The sequence below is a fragment of the Pteropus medius genome, unplaced genomic scaffold, assembly GCF_902729225.1.
Source record: "Pteropus medius unplaced genomic scaffold, Ma_sr-lr_union100, whole genome shotgun sequence".
NCBI classification, from domain to species: domain Eukaryota; kingdom Metazoa; phylum Chordata; class Mammalia; order Chiroptera; family Pteropodidae; genus Pteropus; species Pteropus medius.
The window spans coordinates 2,442,430-2,464,473 of record NW_024356333.1 but is presented as its reverse complement, the minus strand read 5'-3'; the positions used below and the strand labels follow the sequence as shown (position 1 = coordinate 2,464,473).

The 22,044-nt window shown below is 39.4% G+C and overlaps 1 protein-coding gene and 1 pseudogene across 2 annotated transcripts in view; one reads left to right on the top strand and one right to left on the bottom strand.

Moving 5' to 3' along the window:
- CUL1 (cullin 1) overlaps nucleotides 1–22,044 on the top strand; it is an 81,730-nt gene that overhangs the window by 48,429 nt on the left and 11,257 nt on the right. For both annotated transcript variants that reach the window (XM_039861209.1, XM_039861208.1), the window contains exons 4-13: nucleotides 909–1,076; nucleotides 4,444–4,494; nucleotides 4,713–4,803; nucleotides 5,483–5,646; nucleotides 9,705–9,867; nucleotides 10,708–10,838; nucleotides 18,323–18,430; nucleotides 18,509–18,615; nucleotides 20,813–20,861; nucleotides 21,234–21,365. In XM_039861209.1, coding sequence (XP_039717143.1) covers nucleotides 909–1,076; nucleotides 4,444–4,494; nucleotides 4,713–4,803; nucleotides 5,483–5,646; nucleotides 9,705–9,867; nucleotides 10,708–10,838; nucleotides 18,323–18,430; nucleotides 18,509–18,615; nucleotides 20,813–20,861; nucleotides 21,234–21,365 — 1,164 coding nt within the window. The remainder of the gene's footprint in view (nucleotides 1–908; nucleotides 1,077–4,443; nucleotides 4,495–4,712; nucleotides 4,804–5,482; nucleotides 5,647–9,704; nucleotides 9,868–10,707; nucleotides 10,839–18,322; nucleotides 18,431–18,508; nucleotides 18,616–20,812; nucleotides 20,862–21,233; nucleotides 21,366–22,044) is intronic.
- On the bottom strand, nucleotides 13,102–13,220 carry LOC120601563 (uncharacterized; annotated as a pseudogene).

Genomic DNA, 22,044 nt, shown 5'->3' with positions numbered 1-22,044 from the left:
AATGAGGTTTTCATATAGCTTGTTGGATCACTACGGGACCACACAGTTATGTAGCTGTGTTGCAGTGAAGTCACTGAGGCTGAGATGAGAAGTTACCGGGCTTGTCCAGTTCGTGGAGGGGCCCTTCCTGGGCTCACCTGTGGTGTCCCCCGAGCCGCCCCGCCCCCGCGTGTTTCAGTGGTCCTCCACGCAGTGCGCTGAGAGGGCAGCACGCACTCTGCAGGTGTCATTAATACCTGAGGGGAAAGGAAGGTCATTATTTTTCGTTGAATAAAAATTTGTGGTTTAAATTGTGGAAATCTCAGAAAAAATAATTTTGGTTAATGCACATTTTCCTCATGAGGTCTTGTTAAAGAAAATATTGTACAATTACACTTATTTTTACAAAAATGTAACATTACCACAAAAAGCTTAAAATTACTATACTATTCAAGTAAATCTAATGAAGGAGGAAAATGAATTTAAAAAAATAAGTAGTATTGGCCCCATGGTCTAAATTGTTAATAAGACAATTTCTCTGTTAATTTTTTAACAGAGAAAATACCAAAAGGATGATTTCGAGGTAAATTTCTTGTTTGTTTAACAAAAAGGAACTACCTTCAATATTCTAAAAGTTCAGGGTTCTTTTTATGACTTTATATATGTATTTAATACCATGGATTTGAGATTTGCGATTTGAGATGAAAGTATCTTTATTAAAATTCTTTAGTCTAATCCTCACAAGCTATATTCTTGTGAGAATTTATATTAATAAGCATGTTTTTGTATATAGAATAATTTAAAAGACCCATCAAAAACCACATACATCTATGTATTATAAGGTAATAGATTTGTTTTAGTTAACTTTTATCTTTAATTCATCATGTGACGAATTAGTCATTTTAAAGCTTTAGTTGCTTTGTTTTTAGGATGGAGAAGATTTGATGGATGAGAGTGTACTGAAGTTCTATACTCAACAGTGGGAAGATTACCGATTTTCAAGCAAAGTGCTGAACGGAATTTGTGCCTACCTCAATAGACACTGGGTTCGCCGTGAATGTGATGAAGGACGGAAAGGAATATATGAAATCTATTCTGTAAGATTTCTTAAAACACCTTTCAAGTGTGTGTTTTCTCAATGATGCATCATCTTTTCAGTTAGGGGACCTAGGCAAATATTGAACTATTTTCACAATAGTAGGCTTAATATTCCTTGTTTTAATTTATCAGTAAATGACCCTTAAATAGTTTGTGGCAAGAAAGGAGATGGGTAAGTAAATCAGAGTTCTAACATACAATCTGCACAATTCTTCACTTACTTATTAAATGTTCCTTCCTCGATTGTTTGACCAACCATTAGGCTTCACCTGGAACTGTCCCAGTTTTAGCACCGAAAAGCCCTCATCCCGGCACAGCCAGGCCAGTGCGTCCCTTACCTGACACTCGGGCCTCAGTGATCCACCCTCATGTGTGGCCTGGGAAACTGCTTCAAGCAGGGGGCTGTGATGTGAAATTCCACTCTCCCTTCTCACTTTACAAAGTAATACAATATAAATAATGATATTTACAGAGTTTTAAAAAGGCAAAATTTGAATTGTTAAATCACCTTCATTAATATGTTCCGTCAGTTGAGGAAGCTTTTTCTATGCCCACTGGTTTCCAAGTGTAGTCCCCAAACCTGCAGCAGCATCTTCACGGGGGAAGTTATTAGAAATGCTAATTATTGGGCCTCAGCCAATCTAACTTACTTAGAAACTCTACAGGCGGGGGCTGGCAGTCTGTGCAAGCCCTCTGATGTGGTCAGGTTTGAGAACCTGTTGTAAGTAAAGTAAGGAGGACTCGGCAGCAGAGCGACCAGTCTGCTGGTGATGGGCTGTCGGACAGGCAGACAGCGCCCTCTCTGAACCAGTGGCGTTAAATGTCAGGTTCTGCATAGTGAGATTATCTCTATGACCAAGGGTGTTGCTATGATAGGAATACTTCGTTGCTTTACTCTAGACAAATTTAATTAAAAGAAAAACATAATTATCACAGACGCATGACACATTGTTCTCATTTATACATACAGCTCAATTTCTATACCAAACAGTTATTGCTTCATAATTGTACTTTGTTATATAGTTATGTGGTTTTAACAAAACTTTTTAGGTTTAGTGTTTGATTTGAGTTTTTTGTACTTCCCCTTTTCCACTTTTTAAAAATGCTTTCTTGGGGCTGACAGTTGTCAGTGTAACCATCAGCATGATTTGGGTGATTTCCACTTAGAAGCCTGTTTGACCCGAAATACCACATATATCCTTTCATAATATCAGAGTCCTAAAATCATTCCAATTTTCTTACCTTTTTCTTTACTATATTCAGTAACGGTTAAAGAATATACAAAGAAGTGCAAGTGTACTTTATATGTGTTTTTTTAAGATTCAACTGCTTTTTAAAAAATCTTTCAAAATTCATACTCTACATCTTTAAATGATATAGTTAACTGTTTGTAAATACAATATACAGCCATAAATATTTAGCAAAGATCAGTTAATACACCCCTATCAGAAACGGTATTTCCTCGATATGCTCTTCCAGTAAGCCTATTCAAAGTTCAAGGATCAGTTGACATAGTAAATTGTTCTTGCACGATAATCTCTCGCTGTATTTCTCAGAATCTCCAGAAAATGGGGGTGCTTTGTCATAAAATATATAATTTTTTTCCGAAGAAGTCTTTCTTCCTTTTTAATTATAAAAAGTTGTTGGTTTCCTTTGAGTTAACCAAAGGTCATAAATTAATTTCAGTATCGATATATGAAAGTAATTCAGCAAGATTTTTCCCTGTATCCTTTCCTTGGAACTTCCTCTGGTTTACCTTTGGCCCTGCTTCCTTTTCTTGCCTGGTTCTTCTTCCTTTCTTCCTTCAAAGGCAACAGATTATCTGGAGTCATATTAGGACCCTCTGAGGCTGTCTTAATTTAGAAAAAAAAATGTAAAAAAGTGTTTTTTGAATTTTTTGTTTTATTAAAATTATTAAGGTGCATTGGTTAATAAAATCAAATAGGTTTCAAGTTTACACTTCCATAATATGTCATATGTATATTACACTGTGTGTTCACCCAAAGTCAAATTTCCTTCCACCACCAAATATTTGACCCCCGCCTTATGCCTGTCTATCTCTCCCTCCCCACTTTCCTCTGACAACCACTAATCCGCTTTCCTTGTTCATGAGTCTCTCTTTGTCATGTTTGTTTGTTATTTTTAGTTTTATATCTTACATATGAGTGAAATCATGGTTCTCAACTTTTTCTCTCTGATATTTCACTTAGCATGGTAATCTCAAGATCCATCCATGTTGTCACACATGGCAATATTTCATCTTTCCTTATGGCTGAGTAATATTCCATTGTATGTATGTACTACAGCTTCTTTATGAAAAAAGCTGTTTTTAAAGGTGTAGTATGTCTTTACTAGGAGTTCTTTTTCCTGCCTCACTCCTGAATTAAAGAGGCTGACTAGAGATTATGTTGTTTATGCTTTATTAAAAATACTTTTAACTATCACTGCCATCCTTTTTGGAGGCGGGGGACGGCAATACTCTCAGGGAAAGTTCAGCGTATAAATTACATTTACGTATAATCTTTTCAGAAATCTGTATCTTACATAAACTCATTCTTATCTGTGGTTACGTTTGGGAAAAAGAAGACTGATAACGTTTATGTTTAAGTGAGTTTCTCAACAGTTTGAGTGTTGAATTATTATAAATTTGAATTTTAATTTCGCTGAATGATACCTCTCAATAAACAGTTAAAAGTCATGTATGAATTACAACATTTTGCTTTGGGGGAGCATTCTTATAGTAATTTTCTGATATAAGTTCTGTGGAAGTTTTAAAAACTTTAAAAAATGCATCACACATACCCCACACATGAGTACAAGTAAAATGAGAAATCGGAATCATTTATGTGCAAGTAACTATTTCTATTTAACATGTATTTAATGCCTTTACACGTGTATGAATCCATGAAACAAATCACCACAATCAAGATACATAATTTGTTAGATTTTTTATAGTCTTATTAGTTTTACTGAGTATGAGGAAACTATGATGATCAGTGGAGTTTTCTTGATTTAAGTGTATAAGGTCAAAAATCAAACTTGGCCCAGGAAACAGTTTTATAGGTTGAATCTAGTGTTGCCCTTTATGCTGAGATGTACGTTCTCCTTAAATCCAGATTTTTTATCTTAATTATTAAAATATGAGCTGACAAACATCTGTAGTTTGATATATCTTGAAATTGTTGCTCTGATTTCAACATGGTAAGAGATTTTTTTATTTTTATTTTTTATTTTTTTTACCAAACTACAATCTAGAAATATTGATAAATATAATCTGGGATTCAGGCTATTTCCTGTGACTTCAGTCTTAGAAAAACATGGTGAAAGTATAGACATTTTATACTTTTACTTTTTCTTTTCACCCAGCTCGCGTTGGTGACTTGGAGAGATTGTCTGTTCAGGCCATTGAATAAACAGGTACCTGCTTGTGTGAGTGTGTGATTGCTTTCCTTTTACAATCCCTCACAGATTTTATTGCTTAGCCATTGTCTTCCTTACTCCTTTGGAATGTCTTAAGAGTATCTCTCCTCTTACATTGTTTAATCAATTTAAATGTTTAAGAGATACGTGGTAATATAATACATACTGTATGTGGCCTGTAATATACATATCTTTTTCCTGTATCCTTTCCAAAGGTAACAAATGCTGTTTTAAAACTGATTGAAAAGGAAAGAAATGGTGAAACCATCAATACAAGACTGATTAGTGGAGTCGTACAGTCTTACGGTAAACAGTGTTTTCCTATCAAGTGTCAATTATAACAGTACTCCAATAGATTCATTTTATGATATTTTAGAATCAAGAATATTGTGAACATTTACAAAGGCACTCATAATTCTCTAAGTCTGTGTGATTCCACTTGATACTGTACATCATAAAAATTGATCTTTGTACCTTAAGGAAATTTTGATGAAATCGACATTTGAATTATTTTATTTTGTGGTCTCATACTGAATTACTGGATATATAGTATGATATTGTCTGTCATTAATGGAACTGAATTATAACCAGAAATTTATGTCAACTTGAAAAATTGAGCTTGAGAAACCAATAAAGTAATGTAAAGTTTTAAAAACTTAGGTAGCATTGATTGTATTTCTTTAAAAGTTCAAAATTCATCTTTATTTTTGCACTTTCAAGAAATATAAAAGTTTTCTAAATAAAACTTCATGATAACTTTGAAGCATTTTTTGGCCATGGGTCAGAATTACTTTTGTATTTCTTGGATATTTTTTCTTTTTAATTTTACGGAAACTGTAATACTGGTGAATAACAGACTTCCTTAGGTCCTGATGTTTCACATTTACCTATTAAGCATAACTTAAGCTGATGCTACACCTAAGTATATTCTGTAAAATACAGCCAAAAATAGGGTAATTGAAATATAGTTCATATTTCTTTCTAGTGGAATTGGGGCTAAATGAAGATGATGCATTTGCAAAGGGCCCTACGTTAACAGTGTATAAAGAATCCTTCGAGTCTCAGTTTCTGGCTGACACAGAGAGATTTTATACCAGAGAGAGCACCGAATTCTTGCAGCAGAACCCGGTTACTGAATATATGAAAAAGGTAAGCTTAAAGATGGTACTTAGAGTGGACTTCAGTTAAAAGTTGTTGCTGCCCAAAGGACTGACTCGCTTCAGTATACCCATCTTTCTTCAGAAATCACTTCTTGGGCAGTGTTATTGTATACTGTCTGCCACAGGTGCAGATGCTTCTGATTCTCCAAGGAGCTTTTATAAATCAGCTTGATAACCACGAGTTAGTGTTCCCTTTCCTGTTCTAAGGATGTAGCCGCCATGATAGCTGTAGGACTGCGTTTTGAATTCTCTCTTAGAGTGTATTGCTTACATCTAGTGGGAACCACAGTCTCACTCACCACATCAAGGAGAAAATAAATTGTTAACAAATCGTCTTAGATTCGCAAACTTTGGGCTTTGCTTTTTTGCTTCTACACTATCCCCTGCCAACCCGTGACACTGTGTTCCAGGTCATGTTAGAGGTGAGGCCCCCCTGAAACTGCAGGACCCCTTTCCCAGTGCAGGAGAAAGTCTGGGGTGGTCTCTGGATCAGGGATCTCCTGCACTAGTGCTGTTCTCTTTCTTGGGAATGCGGGCATCCTAGATTCGTGCTCTGAGGAGCAGCCTAGGTTGGGAGTGGGCAGACTCTGAAGGGCCAGGTCGTAAATATTTCGGACTTTGTGCGATATGTGTTCTCTGGTGCAGCTGCTCAGCCCTGCCATTGTGGCGCGAACGCAGCCGTGACAGCGTCTAAACAGATGTGTGTGGCCTGTTCCAATAAAGCTTTACTTACAGGCAGGATTTGGCCACAAACTGTGTAGTTTGCCAACCCTTGACCAAGAGATACTAGATTTCCAGAGAGTCTGGGGCCAACTGTGTCTGATATCTGCTTTGCCCTTTATGTTCTATTCACTTGGGCAGATGGGCTGCGGGGCCACTTTCCATATGCTGAGATGGAAGTGGATCCCCTCAGAGCAGCAGTTCCCCCTCTGGTCATGGCAAGTCCCGACTGGTCTGTGGGCGATGTGCTGGCTGGGTGCGCTCTGCCATCAGGGATAGTGACTGTAAGGGGCCTGAGAAGTTTGAAGTTGAAAGTCCCTGACAGAGAAATTCTTGATATCTCAAAACCTAACAAAAGTGGAACTTCTCAAAGGTATTATACTTAGAATAATAATAGTTCTTCGTGTATGCTTATGGGTTATGGGTTACGTTAGCTTTTGCATGCCGACCTGGAATTTGACAGACAGCTGCCTGACAGATGAACTTTGGAAACTTTGGAATCTGTTTTGAATCCTAGCATTGCCTGTTATTTTAGTTTGGTTGTTTTTAGAAACATCATCTTAAACTGAACTATGCTGTACATGCTAAGTCTTTTAAAACAGTGTATGTTTCAAAAGTGGGGTCTTTCATTTATCACAGCACGCATCCACGGTAGAGTGCGAGCCTGTACTTTTCTTGGCCTGCAGTGACCCACGGTCCTGTCGGTTGTCCACGCTGAGGAGGAGGGTATGTGCTGGTGCCGTGTGCGTAAGCACTCCCAAAGCAGGGCAGTCAGAACCAATGGCGACTTGAAGAGCAGAGATTTTTCATGGCCTGGATGTTTTCAACCCAGCGTTTGCACTCCCGCATCCTGGTTCTCTTAGAGAGACTTCTTTCCAGAGTGGTTAAAGGTCTGGTCCAGATCTAGTTCGATCTTACCAAGCATGACTTCTGTCACATTCTTGAAGTCCTTATGAAGAGACTATAAGCACAAGTTGGAAATAACCACCCAACAGTTCTGCTTTTCCTGCATAAAGCTTTGCACGTCAGAGTGGGCTGCGGGTCTGGGTTAGATTCTCCATTCCACCATTTACTAGGGGACTGACCCTGACCTTGTGTTCCTCAGGTTCCTCGGCTATAAAATGGGAATAATAAGTTATTATAAAAGTGCACATTGTATTTGGTGCTCAGCAAAGATAGAGGTGTTTGATATTCCACACATGTGCTGTTTAGAACCCCCAGTGTAGGTCTTAGAGTGTGCAGAACCACAGGATAAAAGGTTGCACATTTTATTCAGTAACTCAAGGAGAAATTATGTCTATATTAAATGTTCTATCAGGAAATAGAATACAAAACTTGTGAATAATATTGAGATAAAGCATGAACATCAAGAAATAGTATTTTACTTTTGGCCGCTAGCTTGGGCTAGATGTGCAGATTCCCTGGGGGTCTCTGGTCCCTTTTCTGCATTGTTAGGATGATTTGAGTGGAAACGTTTGCTTTTCTGTCTAAGGATAGCGTCAGTGAGTGAACTGACCCTAAACTACATCAGTGTGGTAACATATCTTACTATCTCATCTAATTGAAACTAATCTGAGCTACAAAAAATTTGTGTGACTATTCTAGGTTTCTGAAGTCACTGAGAAAACTTTAAAAATAAAATATGCTTCATTAATTTGCTTACCTTTTTGGGTCTTTTTTTTTTTTCCATTTTGTTTTTACTTCAAAATGATCCTAATAGAATTAATAGGGATGGTCTTTAATTGCTTAATTTTATTTAGTCGATTTGGATTTTTATCTCAGTGTTCTAATATACTTATCTGCCAAGTTCAGTGATGATCAAGAGCTTGACCTTTGAATCAGCAAAGTGTGTGAATAGCTGATCTTCCAGAAACCTAATAATACAATACCTGGTACCTTGGTTTCTTTACCTGTATATAAAATAAGTGACTGAAGAGCCCACTCTGGCTTTTCATGTTTTAGCAGTCACTTAGGTGCCAGTTTACTCTCCCTTCCCCTCGGCAGCTGTAGGAAGGGCCTGTAGAATGCTCCTGTTTTTGTAGTACAGAGATGGAAGGCCAGAGTGCCCCAGAGAATGCATCAGCCTTGTCTGGGAAGGGATAAAGGTTTGTAGCAATAGTTAGCAGAGTTTTGAAGAGAGGAGTTGTTGCTACCCAAGGTGACAAATATAACTGAAATCAAAATGTGGTGCTTTTGGGTTTACATGCCCTGTATTTAGCCCTAGAAGTATCAGGCTTAATGAAACATTAGATAAAAAGCAGCACATTCTTAACTTAGAAGTTCTGAGTTAAAGCACATAAAAATCTCATTTTTTAAAAAAATAACTACAGTCAGAAAAATATATATACATTAACTGTAGACTTATTGGAAAATACAAATACATAAGTAAACCTGTAAGCTTGGGACACTATTACTAAGTATGTATACCAAACCAAATTGGAATAATGCTGCAGGTTTTTTGTAACCTGTTTTTACACTGTCAGCTCTTAGATGTATATTCTTACAGTTGAATTTTTCCAGCTTTCTCAATTATGCCAAATTTTTTAATCTTTTTGGAGAATGTTGGCATTTTAGTAATACAGAATAACTGTTTTTTGTCTTTTTTCAGATCACCTGAATAATTTTGTATTATCATTGAAATTTCTTTTTTTGCTTTGGTAATTTAGTGGTTCTTTGGTGATACTTCAATCTACAGTTGTGGTGTGATGTGTTGTAAAATATGTGATTTTTATTAACTTGCTGCTCTGTTAAATTGCATCTTTTTTTTTTTCTTTCTTTAAAGGAAATGTTAAGAAATTGAGATGCATAAGTAATCCAGTAGAGTTCAGAGGTACATATTTAATGATTGGCAAGAGCTTGGCCATAATGTTTTTCTTAATTTTTTTAAAAGTAATTACTAATAATTATTTCCACATGGTCATTTCAAGGAGTCTAAGTATGTGACTCTTGACTTCAAGTAGCTTCCAGTCAAAAGTGGTGTTCTTAGTGTTATTTGTGTAGGACAGGATCCACAGGTTTCTCAGAGTGGCTATTAGATGTATCACCCCCCAAAGGTGAAGCACTACATATCTGAAGGAGGAAAATTGATAATTATAATATTGTTAAGTCACTTCAAGAGGAGTTTAAATATATATTGCAGAAAAAAATAGAACACACCAGGCACAGCTTCAATATGGTTGGCATCCACCCCAAAGGCTCAGAGAAGCCCTTCTCCTTTTTTCTTAAATCATATTTTATTGGAACAAATTTGTGAATTTAATTTCCATTTTTCACATAACAGTTCTTTAAAAGTGTATCCAAACCACTCACTTGAATTCATTTCTCCAGGCAGAGGCCCGTCTGCTCGAGGAGCAGCGGAGAGTGCAGGTTTACCTTCACGAGAGCACCCAGGACGAGCTCGCACGGAAGTGTGAGCAAGTGCTCATTGAGAAGCACCTGGAAATCTTCCACACAGAGTTTCAGAACCTGTTGGATGCTGACAAAAATGAAGGTGAGCCACTAAGACTCAAAACCTGTAGATAATTATTACACTCTGAGGTTTTGAAATTGACTTGAGAGTTAACAGCATTACCAGCATCAGTCATTTTTTAAAGGATGAATATATGAATGTCTTGCTGTGTGTTGATTGCAGAGCTCTGTTGAGTGCTTTGGAGAAAGAGCATCTTTACAGTGCAGTTGGAAATATTACTTGTTCCATGTCTTCAGCATTAAGTGACATTACCCCTACTTTTTTTCTCAAAGATTTTTCTTTTGAAAATTTGTCAAGATGAAAAAGCTATTATTTTTTTTCTTATCCCTCCTATGTTTTACTGGAATGTGTTAGGAGCTCAGTAAAAGATTGATATTTGGATTTGAGATTTTTCCTCTTTGACTCTCATAAACTAACCATATACCATGTGTATAATAAATGAAGAATTTGGCACCCCTTTGTGACTCATTTGTTTGCATAGTTGAGATGGATATTAGTATTCTTCTTTAATTTCTTTATTAAAAAATAAATAGTGAGTGCCTATTACATGCCAGGCATAAATAACAATCTCAGTGCTTAGGAAGCATCAGATGTTTTCTGATAAAAAGATTTTTTTCTTTTTATGTTAGTGATTCTCATAGTGAGGGGAAAAATGAACTTTTACAGTAGCATAACTTCATTGTCATTTTTAGCTAAAAAAAAAAAACTATAAAATATTTGATCGTAACTAAGTGCTTTGATTATTAAGGTCTAAAAACACAGTCATTTTGTTTCAGGGTACCTTTCATCTCAACATATAATTAGTGGAATGAATATGCAAAGTTTATTTCAGTGCATAAAGATGGTGCCTTCTTCTTTCAGATCTGGGTCGCATGTATAATCTTGTGTCTAGAATCCAGGATGGCTTAGGAGAATTGAAGAAACTTTTGGAGACGCACATTCATAATCAGGGTCTTGCAGCAATTGAAAAGTGTGGAGAAGCTGCTTTAAATGTAAGTACTGTTTGATCGATATTCAGTTAGCCCAACCTTTCCCACACATGAACTGCAGATGTGTGTTGTGCGTCTCCATTTACAAGTGGTAGAATTTCTCTAGACTCCCATAGAGAACCTGGCTGTGGCTTTTTAAAGACAGTTCACAAACGTCTTTGTTTAGTAAAGACCTCCAAAAACTTCTCCAGCACCGACTAGGCATTAAGGATGTTATTTCTTGACATTTTTTTCCTTTCTATCTTCTCACTATTACATTCCATACACTAGAAGATTCTCTCATAGAAAGAACAGGCTAAGGCCACCTAGAAACTTTGCCCTGCCCTCCAGTTAAAGATCACAGGATTGTTTGCCCTGCAGGGCCCTGAAACTTATAGCATTTCTCATACACTCCCCTGACCCCAGAGGCACAGAGCATATTCCTGCTAGGTTTTTTGTTATGCAAGTAACAGTTTTACATAGGAAATAACATGTGTTTCTGAGACAGGTAAGTCGTCTTCATTTTTGTCCCTGTCATGAACTTTAACTTAGGTAGGGTTTGGGAGAACTAATGGAGAAGAAAAGCTTCTAGAGCATAGTAAGTGCTTATGCATGAATCAGAGAACTTTTTATCTCTCTGATTTTATCGTGTTTAATTATTTTTGACACACTGTCTTTAATATGTTTTATTGATTATTAGTTCCATCAGAACTTTTTCTGTTGAACTCATGAAACTGGGACTTTTCTTATGAAGAAAAATGTTTCTTTAAGAAAGCAAATACTTTTTCTGTTTTCTGCAAAAGAAGTTTTTCCTAAATTTCTATTTTATTCTCTTATTTCTAAAGTCTCAATTGACTCGTGTAAGTTAGCAGTACCATCTCACTGATGCTTGGGTTTCTTGTACAACCTTCCCCAGTCTGGGTTATAGATGGCACCTTTATTCACTAGTGATGGGAAGGCCTGCGAAACTTGAAGAATCTTAAGGAAGAGCATGTGTACCCAATGCTTAGCCTGGCACACAGTAGGTGCTTAAATACTTGTTGTAGGAAAGAATAAATACAGCTGCTTAACCGTAATTTTAAATAAGTATTAATTTTTATCGCATTCGTGGTAAGCGTAAAAGATATATTGTAACCCAAGCCAGGATGATTTTCGAAAATCTACTGATGCTTAAAAAAGCAGAGATTGTTCGAATAGTAAAAAAAAATAATAATTATACAGTTTTTAAAGTTCGAAAAATTTTGCCTAATCGAATTAAGTCATAGTGTATGAGAATCATTTAGCATATTAATTGCCAAAGAAGGCACTGCTTAAATGATTTTTAAGGACTAAAAAGTTTAAGTTATCTAGCCCTGTGATTCCATTTATACCATCAGTTTGGTTAGAAAGCAGTTTTATTGCTTAGTTTAATCTGGCCTAGACTGAAATTATTACAGGTTTCAAATCTGTAATGGGATTCAAAACTTCAAAATCTACTTAAATTTTTTCTTAAGGCATTTTTTTTCATAGTTAAAACAGACCCGAAGCTTAAAGACTGGTCCGGCATAACCGGCATGAGGGGAAGCGCGCACGGGTCTCCCTCCTCTCCTGATTCGGAGCTGGCAGCCCCCTCAGCGGAGGTAGCTGAAGGAGAGCCTTAACTTGCGCTGTGTTCGGACCTCCCCACACCCAGCCTGTCCACTCCCCAGCAGTGCAGGCTGGGCTCAGGGCTCCACTTGGAGAACGAGCTTCTAGGCCGAGTGACACTGAAGCAGATCAGTGCGGGTCCCTCTCACCCACCATCCACCACCCACCACCCACCGCCGTGCGAGAGTCCAGTGTGTTTGGAAGAGTTCTCTGCAGCCTCTAGAGAGCCTCGTGATGGAGCTTATCCCTGCTTAACTGATGTGCTGTGCTGCAAGATAAGTCAGCATATTGCATTGGGGCTCCAGGAGGACGTCGGGAACCTTGTACACAGAAAATATCCAAGGATCCGATTTAAAACTGGTTTGAGCTGAACAGAGGATCAGATATATACCTTTTTAATAGGCAAGTTTGTTTTATAGACGGGTTACCCTGCGTGTGACTTCTGGACCGAAAAGAGAGAATGGGGCAGCACTGGCAAAGGGGCACATCTTACCTGGCATGAAGCTCTCTTGGATGTCAGAAGTGTAGGTGACATGCGTGCCTGGAGAGATGGGCCAGAGCGCTGCACATGCGACGTGTCTGGTCGTTGGCAGTGTAGTGCAATGCTGGACACCACAGTGTGGCTGGCCCTGTGTGGCCTCTTAATTTTTTTTTTTTTTTTGGCCTACAGCATTTGGTCTTCCTAGGTGGTCTCCCATCCAAGTACTAACCAGGCCCGACCCTGCTTAGCTTCCGAGCTCAGATGAGATCGAGCATGTTCAGGGTAGCATGGACGTAGACTTAATTTTTTTAAATCTCCCAAAGTACCTAGCTGCATGATGCTAGCTGGTGTTACAGCTCAAAGGGTCAGCCAACAAATGTTACCCTGACAAAATTGAAATCATTGTTCATTTATTCAGCAAGCATTTGTGACATTCCCGCAATTGGATTTGATATCAAGGATTCTGAACTGAAATGCCTCACCTTTGTCTTCTCATTGAGTTTCCACGACCTCATCTTTAGGTGGCTATATTGCAGGCCTGTTTTACGCTCATGTCTTTCTCCCTTCTGTAACACAAAGGTGGCAGTTGTGTGGCATCTAGCTCCTGCCTCATCCTTTGCCTATGGCAGCGTCAGTAATCTAACATGGTCTAATTTCCTACTGAGTCTGGACACAGCCTCAGAATCCCTCCAAAGCAGGAGGCAGCCTGCTCATCATGCCACCTCAGCAGCGAGTTGTCTGCGCTCTGCCCTCTGAGGAGTCAGGACAGCAGACAGGCCGTTTTCCTTGGCTCTCTGACTGTTTCTGTCCAGTTCCAAAGCTGCCATCGTAATCTTCATCTCCCATTCCCACTTCTCCCTCCTAATGCTTAGCAGTTTAATCTTTCAAAACTGCTACTTAATGCATTAACAGTCTAATGCCACATTTATTATTTGCTTTAAACAAAACAAAATAAAACCTCTTCCCTGCAGTAATATAGTAAATTTACACTATTAAATCAAAAATCCTCTTCTGATTTGCCCCCATTTTCATGAACCTCGTCTTCCGGTGAAACTGTTGCACGATCATTCCCCCAACACCACACACTTCCTTGTTTATACTCACGCTACCATCTCTGCCTCTGACACAGTCGGCCCTGCTTTCTACTTGCCTTAGTCCTGCTCTTAAGGCAGCTTAAATTCTCCTTTCTGAAAAGAGCTCTCCACTAACCATTCTAGCCCTAAGTGGTTGTACCTCATCCTGAACTCTGAAGGCATTTAAAAAAAATCTGTCACGTGCTACTTTATATTTGTGTGTGACTTCTGTGTTTCCTGTCACTCTTCCATCAGTTGTAAATCTGAGAATAAAGCTGACACCTCATTATAATTGTACACTGCAGTTTTAGTGCTAGCATCTTACACAAGCATTTATGGATGATGATGGTGATGGTGATGGTGATGGTGAAGAGGAAGGGACATCTATATGGCCACTGTCTCCTTTCCAGTTTTATCTTCCATTGTTCTTTATCCTCATTGTATCCATCATCTAAACTTGGATTGATTCTCACTGTTCCAGGAATGTGCCTTGTTTTGCCTTCCTAGTTCACTCCACTTAGACACATTCCTTTTCTTCTACCTGTTAAATACCTGTTTATCTTTCAAAACTCAACTCAAATGCCTTTTCTTCCACAAAGCCTTTCTTGATCATCCTTTTGAAATAATAGCACGTTGGACCATTTACATGACATTCATGCTACTCTATACGTCAGATGTCTGTGTAAACGTCTCATGCAGGGATGACTTTATCCATCTTCAAGTCCTCAGAGTTCAGCACAATGCCTGCACAGAACATGTCTCAGTATACTTAGGTTTTCATCATACCCATTGTTCCCAGCAGGAACTAGGACTGCAGACACAATACATAAAGGACAACAGGATAAATGAAATAAAGGGTAGCAAAATGAGGACAGGAAACACAAATGAAGCTAAGCATAAGACAGCGCTCAAAGTGCATGCAGTGAAGTCCACTGCTCTCATTGGAGGTGGGTCACAAATGTGCCTCCAGTTTTTTCCAGTTGGTACAGAGAGGTTGCCAGTATGACAGTCGGTTCCCTTATTCTCTGTGGTCGTAAAGGATGAGCCTGCAGCTCAGAGGAGCGGTTTCACTGGCATTCAGAACTGAGAGTACTTTCCCCAGCGTCCTGTCCTATGGAGAACACCAGCAATGTCATCCACGTAATGGTGACATCCAGTAATGTCATCAGTGCTCCACTTATAAGTAAATACGGTATCGAGTTTTGGGATGGCTTTATAATTTCTATGACAACAGCCTATAGCTGGGGTGGCTTTATAATTTCCAGGACAACAGCCTATAGCAAAATGCCAAAATAAAGTTTAGGAGCTGAGTCAGATAATGCAGACTCATAAGTACTTACTAATAGATGCTCGGAGATGCAGTTGGCTCCATGTTGAATTTTTAATGAACATGATTCCTAGCCGTTGGGGGCTGTTCTTCTCTACAAAGAGATCTCCCTGAAGGCACATAAATGAGGTTTACAGGAGGATGCTGCATTGCTCTGTCTTCAGGACAGAAATGGCAGCAGCTAAGCACAGAGTCCTCTTTGAAACCACATGTTGATCGAGTGTCCTCAGTCTAACAGGGACTGAAATGCAAGCCCGCAGGAGTGGGTGTGCAGATGCTTAGAGGTCCCGCAGGCGGTTGGTCTGACAGTGGAGTGCTGGGCTGCAGGGACAGATTAGGGAACAGAATCGTGAAGGTTTATCCACAGCTTCAAGGGAAATGTGCACGGGAGGGGTCAGGAGCTGCTGGGGCTGCGGTTCCTGGATGGGGAAGGATAGCTTACAAAAGGGAGCATTTGAAATGGAGAGTCTCACAGGCAGAAATAAAGTCAAGTGGTTCTGACTAACATTTTTCAGTATAAGACTTAAGGGGTGAATCTAGGACCTTATCAGAATGAGGGAAAAGTTGTGTGGTTTACGTTGAGAGTCAGAAACAATTGCAAGAGCTCTTGTGTGTGATCTGTGACCAGAATGAACCAAGTAGCAGCAGGTGTGGGTGCTTCTGGCAGACTGGATTTCACTCATACATCCAAGATTCCCTTTCTCTTCTGGAGTAAAATGTTTAAATAACTTTGTCCAGGTATAACCATCCTATGGATGATGGCAGAAGGAAATTAGCGACGCAGTGATAAACTTGGCAGGGAACTTTACATGTGGAATATCCCTTGGCTTTGTAGGCGAAAGGACATGGAACACGCATGCGTAGAATCTAAGCGTGCGGAGGGTAGAATAAGGAAACCCTAGACTACTGTGGCCATAGGCTGTCCCTTAGCTGGACGATGGCTTTATGAGATTGATTTTACTATCCCTTTTTGTTTTGAATATGTTTGAAAATTTTCCATGATAAAACATTTTTTAAAAAGCAAAAGGAAAAAATATACCAGTTTCGATGCAGTACAAGTGGGAAAGGAGAAGGGGGGAGTGAGGAGCTATTCTAGGACAACGAGTAGCAGTTATGTATCTAAGTTAGACCAGCTTCACAGGGAGCTGATGCACGCTGTGTAAAGGTTTCAGAAGGCATGTAGCTAAATTTGCGCGTTTATTTTCTGTCTTGCCACAGGATGAAAAGAACCTTTTCTCTAAGATAGTGCACAGGTGTCCGTGCACCTGTGCACGTGTAGCATAATCAGGCTATGGAGAGAGTTGTTTTGTTTTTCCATCCAGGAAAAGCCCTCTTTTCTTTCATCGGTAGGGAAGACCCTAATCCTTTCACAAGCAGACCAGTCATGGAGGCCTCTCCCTACCCACCCCTGACTTTATACCACACATCGGACTAACTTTTGGTCTACGCTCTGCCATTATCTTTTTAAGTCCCCAATGTGCACCTTGAAGTAGTAAACATAGGTGGTATCAGCTTTCAGTATTTTAAGTAATTTTTATTTTGCAATTTAGTGTTATGTTTTCTTTTAATGTTTTCTCTTATTAAATGTCTATATCAGGTAGAGACCACTTTACATATTATTGAAATTGTAATCTTGTCACAATGTATTTGTTTATAGTAACAGTAAAGCTTGCATTTTTATATTTTTTTAACAGAAAACCTGAAATTCTTTGTATAACCCTATCACAGGAAAATGATTCACTCTTAATGGTTACTCGTTATTGTTTAAAAACAAGTAAATAAAGTGTTACCAAAATGCAGACTACTTATAATTTGGGGAATTCTGGTTTCTCATTCCTGATTCCTAAGGTCACTGTCAGGAATTTGGAAACGTGCATATACCATTTAAGCTCCCTGCACCTCAGGCCTCCCATCTCGTGAAGTGACAAGAGGGTGAGAGCAGGGCTTCCCACCGACGCTGCCCTGCTCACGTCTGTCGACGCGGCTGGCCTCAGCTCAGAGGTTGAGCTCGCCTTGCACGAATCTTCTTGACTTGTCACCTAGGCCTTTCCCTTTTCAGAACTGGAGAGGAGATGCTCAACTCCGGAGTCTGGCTTCCTGGCCTCCAGGATGACTCTGTCACCATTTAAACCTTTGGCCAGATGCTTAACTGTGACTTAGTTTCTTCATCTGTAAAATGGTGATACATACAGCACCAGCCTCATGGTGCGATTGACAGTCCCCATTCGGGCTTAGCGCCATCTGGCGTGCAGCGAGTCCTCTGTTGTTCCTCAGGTCTGTCTCTGCCCCGTCCTTACTGTGGCTGACTTTTACAAATGTTGTTCCTGTCATGACACTCCTTTGTCCAGAGACCCTCAGAGGCTTACCTAGCCGAGTCCCCGGTGCTCTGCCTATATCCCAGGCCCTGGCCTTTCCCCTCCTAGTTCCCTCTATTTGTCTACATGAGACTTCTGATCTGGTTGGGGGGCTGGTCAGCCCCTCACGGCCATGTCTAAAACACACACACACACACACACACACACACACACACACACCACCCCACACACACACACCTCACCACCCCCTATGCCCACAGTTCCTCCAGCTTAAACCCTGCATCACTCTTGCTTCGCATGCCCAGCTAAGTTCTAGATAACTGGCCGATTGGTTTCCACAGCCAAAACGAAGTGTAGAATTTAGTTTTAACAACAAAATGAGCAAAGCAAAACTGTCCCTTTGAAACTTTGTTTTCTATGATGTCTTTGAATTTTCAAATAATTTGAAAAATCACTATTTTTCATATTAGCTTGGAATTAGTGTATAATTTTGGGGGTTGAGAATATATTTTATTATGTCTGTAAACAAAATGTCCTATGTGTTTTGATGAATAAAACTATTTTTTGATCTTATTAACATTTGTGAAGAAGTAGTAGTAAAACCTTTAGAATGTATTTATAGCAGAACATTAATGTAAAATTTAATCCCAGTAACCAACTTTTGTTTGTTTTTCCCCCTACTTAAGGACCCCAAAATGTATGTACAGACAGTGTTGGATGTTCATAAAAAGTACAACGCCCTGGTCATGTCCGCGTTCAACAACGATGCGGGCTTTGTGGCCGCACTGGACAAGGTGGGTGCGTTCGCATGTGGCTTCCTGTGGCAGAGACGACAGCCATTGTCCTCTAACTGCATTTTGTGTGTTCCACAGGCTTGCGGTCGCTTCATAAACAACAACGCAGTTACCAAAATGGCACAGTCGTCCAGTAAATCCCCTGAGCTGCTGGCCCGATACTGCGACTCCTTGTTGAAGAAGAGGTATTAGTGACTTTGTGTTGTTTCTTAGTAAACCTATTTTAAAATCTCAGCTTCAGTTGAGGAATTAAAACTTACGTTACATTTTACATATATGAAATTGTAATTTTTGTACCCTTTGAGAAACTACTTTAATACATCTTTGTCTTCCTAAAAGATACTTTATACCTATATGTTATGTGCTCATGTCACTTTTTCCTTACATTACTAACGTCTTTAAGAATTGCAGGCAGCGTGACCCGTTTCTTAGCTAAAGTTCCACTGGGTGGGTCAGACTGGTTGTCACAAGGGTGGAGATTACAGCAGGAAGTGGCTTTTTCTCTTTCACTGCAGTAGCTCCCACTGGCTGTTTTTTTAAAACACAAGACTTTGCATATAGTCAGTTCTTTAATTATCCTGTATACTTTTAACGTTTATCTTCATTTAATGACTTTTTAATAGCTGTTTCATAATCTTTATATTTTAACCGTCTTATATTATAACTGGTATTTTTCCTATCGAGTATGTGTATTAGGGCTAGAGGCAATATAATCCACTGTGTTTCTCTCCTGGACTGTTCTGAAATTCCCACTGACATTTCATGTGTGTTGTGGTTTTTCTCAGCTCCCTTTTCGCTTGAACAGCTTCCTTCAGCGAAGGAATGCTCAAAGCTTATTTTACTGTTCCAATTATCACATCAACAAATGTTGTGATAATTTTTTATGCCCCCAAATTTTACTGGATTTGATATTAATAAATTATTTTAGACAGCTCCCTGAGGGTCACACAGTCCCGTTATGAAGAACACTGAGAATACCTACATGTACCAAGAAAAAGACTACAAACGGGTCACACCGAGAGTAGAGTTGTAGAACGCTTCAGTGAACGGTTTGCAAACTAAGTTTGTCAGTGAACTGAAGAGTTTTTCTCCAGGATACCGTATTCTTGGAATGTAAAGATGGCTCAGCGGCAGCAAATTAATGTAATTTACTGTGTTAACAGAGACCTGAGCAACCACATGGTCTGATAGGCATGGGAAATGTGGTGACGGCCATCTCTCACTTTATCAGAAAACCATTTGCCCAACTCCAATGAGAATTGAGTATTTGGAGTTTTTTTCCTTATTATTGCAGTGTCGGTCTGATGTATAATTTAGCATCTCTAGTTAGATCCTCAAATATATTCATTTCAGGAATGAAAATGGACATTAAGTCAGAATACCTGATTTCATTTTTTAGGCTATGTAACATGAAAATTATCAATGTTTTAAATATGGCGACATAGTAGGGCTTCAGTCTGTTTGGCAGAACACATAGTGCCCTTTTGGTCTGTTGTTTTTTCATGAATGGCCCTCATCAAGTCTCCTTTTAAATTAAGGCTGCTACAGCAGACAGAATGGCAGACAGCTCCAAAGCGCAGCTTTGGTGAGCTGCTGTTGGTGGATGGGGTCGAGCAGTGCTTGAAGCGAGAGAGCTGCAGGAGAAACAGGGAGACGCATCGGTGGGGGCGAGACTGGCTTTTCCCAGCCAGCTGCTCTGAAGAAGCAGCAGCTCTCAGCACCTTCCTGTTGGGTGGCCAGGACCATTTTATATGAGTTCATGGGAATCTTGTTTATGAAGGACTCATCATAATTTACCTTGAAACCTTGCCTTTTAATTAATTTTTGTTCTGAGAATGAATCATTTCATTCTGGGCAGATCAATTAAAGGACAGCCATCTAGTCTTATAGATGGGACTACAAACAGAAGTCGACACTTTAATCGTGGCTTAAATCTTTTCATTATCTTTAATTATTAGGCCATTCTAAGGAAACTGTATGCCTTTTTTATTTTTTCAAAGTTAAAGCAATATTGTAGAAAGCAATTAAAAAAGTAGAGCTCATTTACTTACATTTAAATGAGCTCTACTTAAACAGATTCTGTTAAAGAAAAACTTTATTCAGAATATGTTTGTGAACTTTTAGATAAATGGCTTCGGTTGATTTTCATTTTGGACATTTTAAACAATTGTTTCGTAATCTGCTCCTCAGCGGTACAGTCATAGTAGCTGCCAGATCACCATGGGTAAGAAGGTCGGCCACCTCTCTCACGTACCAGTCTCAAGAACACTGGTCGTCTGGGTGTTCAGCCTACACTCTGGTGTGACAGCTGGGCCAAGTGGTGCTTGTTGATGAAACAGTCGATGACTTGTTTTAAAACACTGCCTTTTTTTAAAATTTCAGCTCCAAGAACCCAGAAGAAGCAGAACTAGAAGATACGCTCAATCAAGTGGTAAGGTGCTTAATAATCACGTCCACTTTTAGTGGCCATTTGAGAAGTCATTTACAGTTATTTATAGAGGGCGTCTGAAGTGTGGAAAGTCATAGAATCACTTACTTTATTTTGAATCTATAGTTTTACTCCCTAAAGAGTCATTAACTTTAGCATTTGTACATTCCTTTCTTGTGTTAAGTCCAGACCACACTCTATTGTTACTTAAAAGGCTGATGAAAATACTTACTTGAAAGACTGTGGGGAGGTATTTTTTGCCGTTATAAATGTTGGCGCACACGGCCAGATAAAGCGCGTGTATTGGTGTGTGGGTGTGTCAGGTAAAGTCGGATATTAAGTGCATTAAGTGTGCTTTCTTGGTGGTTCTGTCAGATGGTTGTCTTCAAGTACATAGAGGATAAAGACGTGTTTCAGAAGTTCTACGCAAAAATGCTGGCCAAAAGACTGGTGCATCAGAACAGTGCGAGCGATGATGCCGAAGCAAGCATGATCTCTAAACTAAAGGTAAATGTAATCATTTTCTGAAAATTTTTAAGTTGTTACTAAAGTTCTTAGCTTCCCCAGAAATATTAGTTAGTTGGGCAGAGCCGTTCGTCGGCATAGCACAAGGAGTTCGTACAGTATGGGCTCTGCTGCTCCCCGCAGGAAACCTTCCGGAATCACTGTGACATGTCCAGGTTGTCCTTCCTCGGACCGCAGATGCCATCTCGATCCCTACCCATCACTGCCCAGCCCGTCCGACCCAGCCTGGCCTGCCTGCTCTGCTCACTGTCCGAGCATCCGTTCCTGGCCTTCTCACACTTTTACTTCAGATCTGTCTTCACCCCTCAGAATGGCCCGCCTGTACTTGAAATTTGTTGGTCTTAGGTTAATTTGGTCTTGTTTTGCTCTGAGTGTATATCTATAAGAAGATGGAAAGCGTCAGTGTGACTCTGCTGTCAAGTTCTTTCTCATTCAGTCATCTCTGCATTTACCTGCATTTGCTTCAGTGCCTGCTGGCCTGTCTAGCGCCGTCATAAGTCTTAGAGCAGATTTCACGTTGACCTGAAGTTCTCGTTAATGTGGATGTCCTGTTCGGCTCAGGCTGCTGTAATGAAACACCACAGACTGGGGGGCTTAAACAACAAGAGTTTATTTCTCAGAGGCCAGGAAGTTCAAGATCAAGTGCCAGCTGATGTAGTTT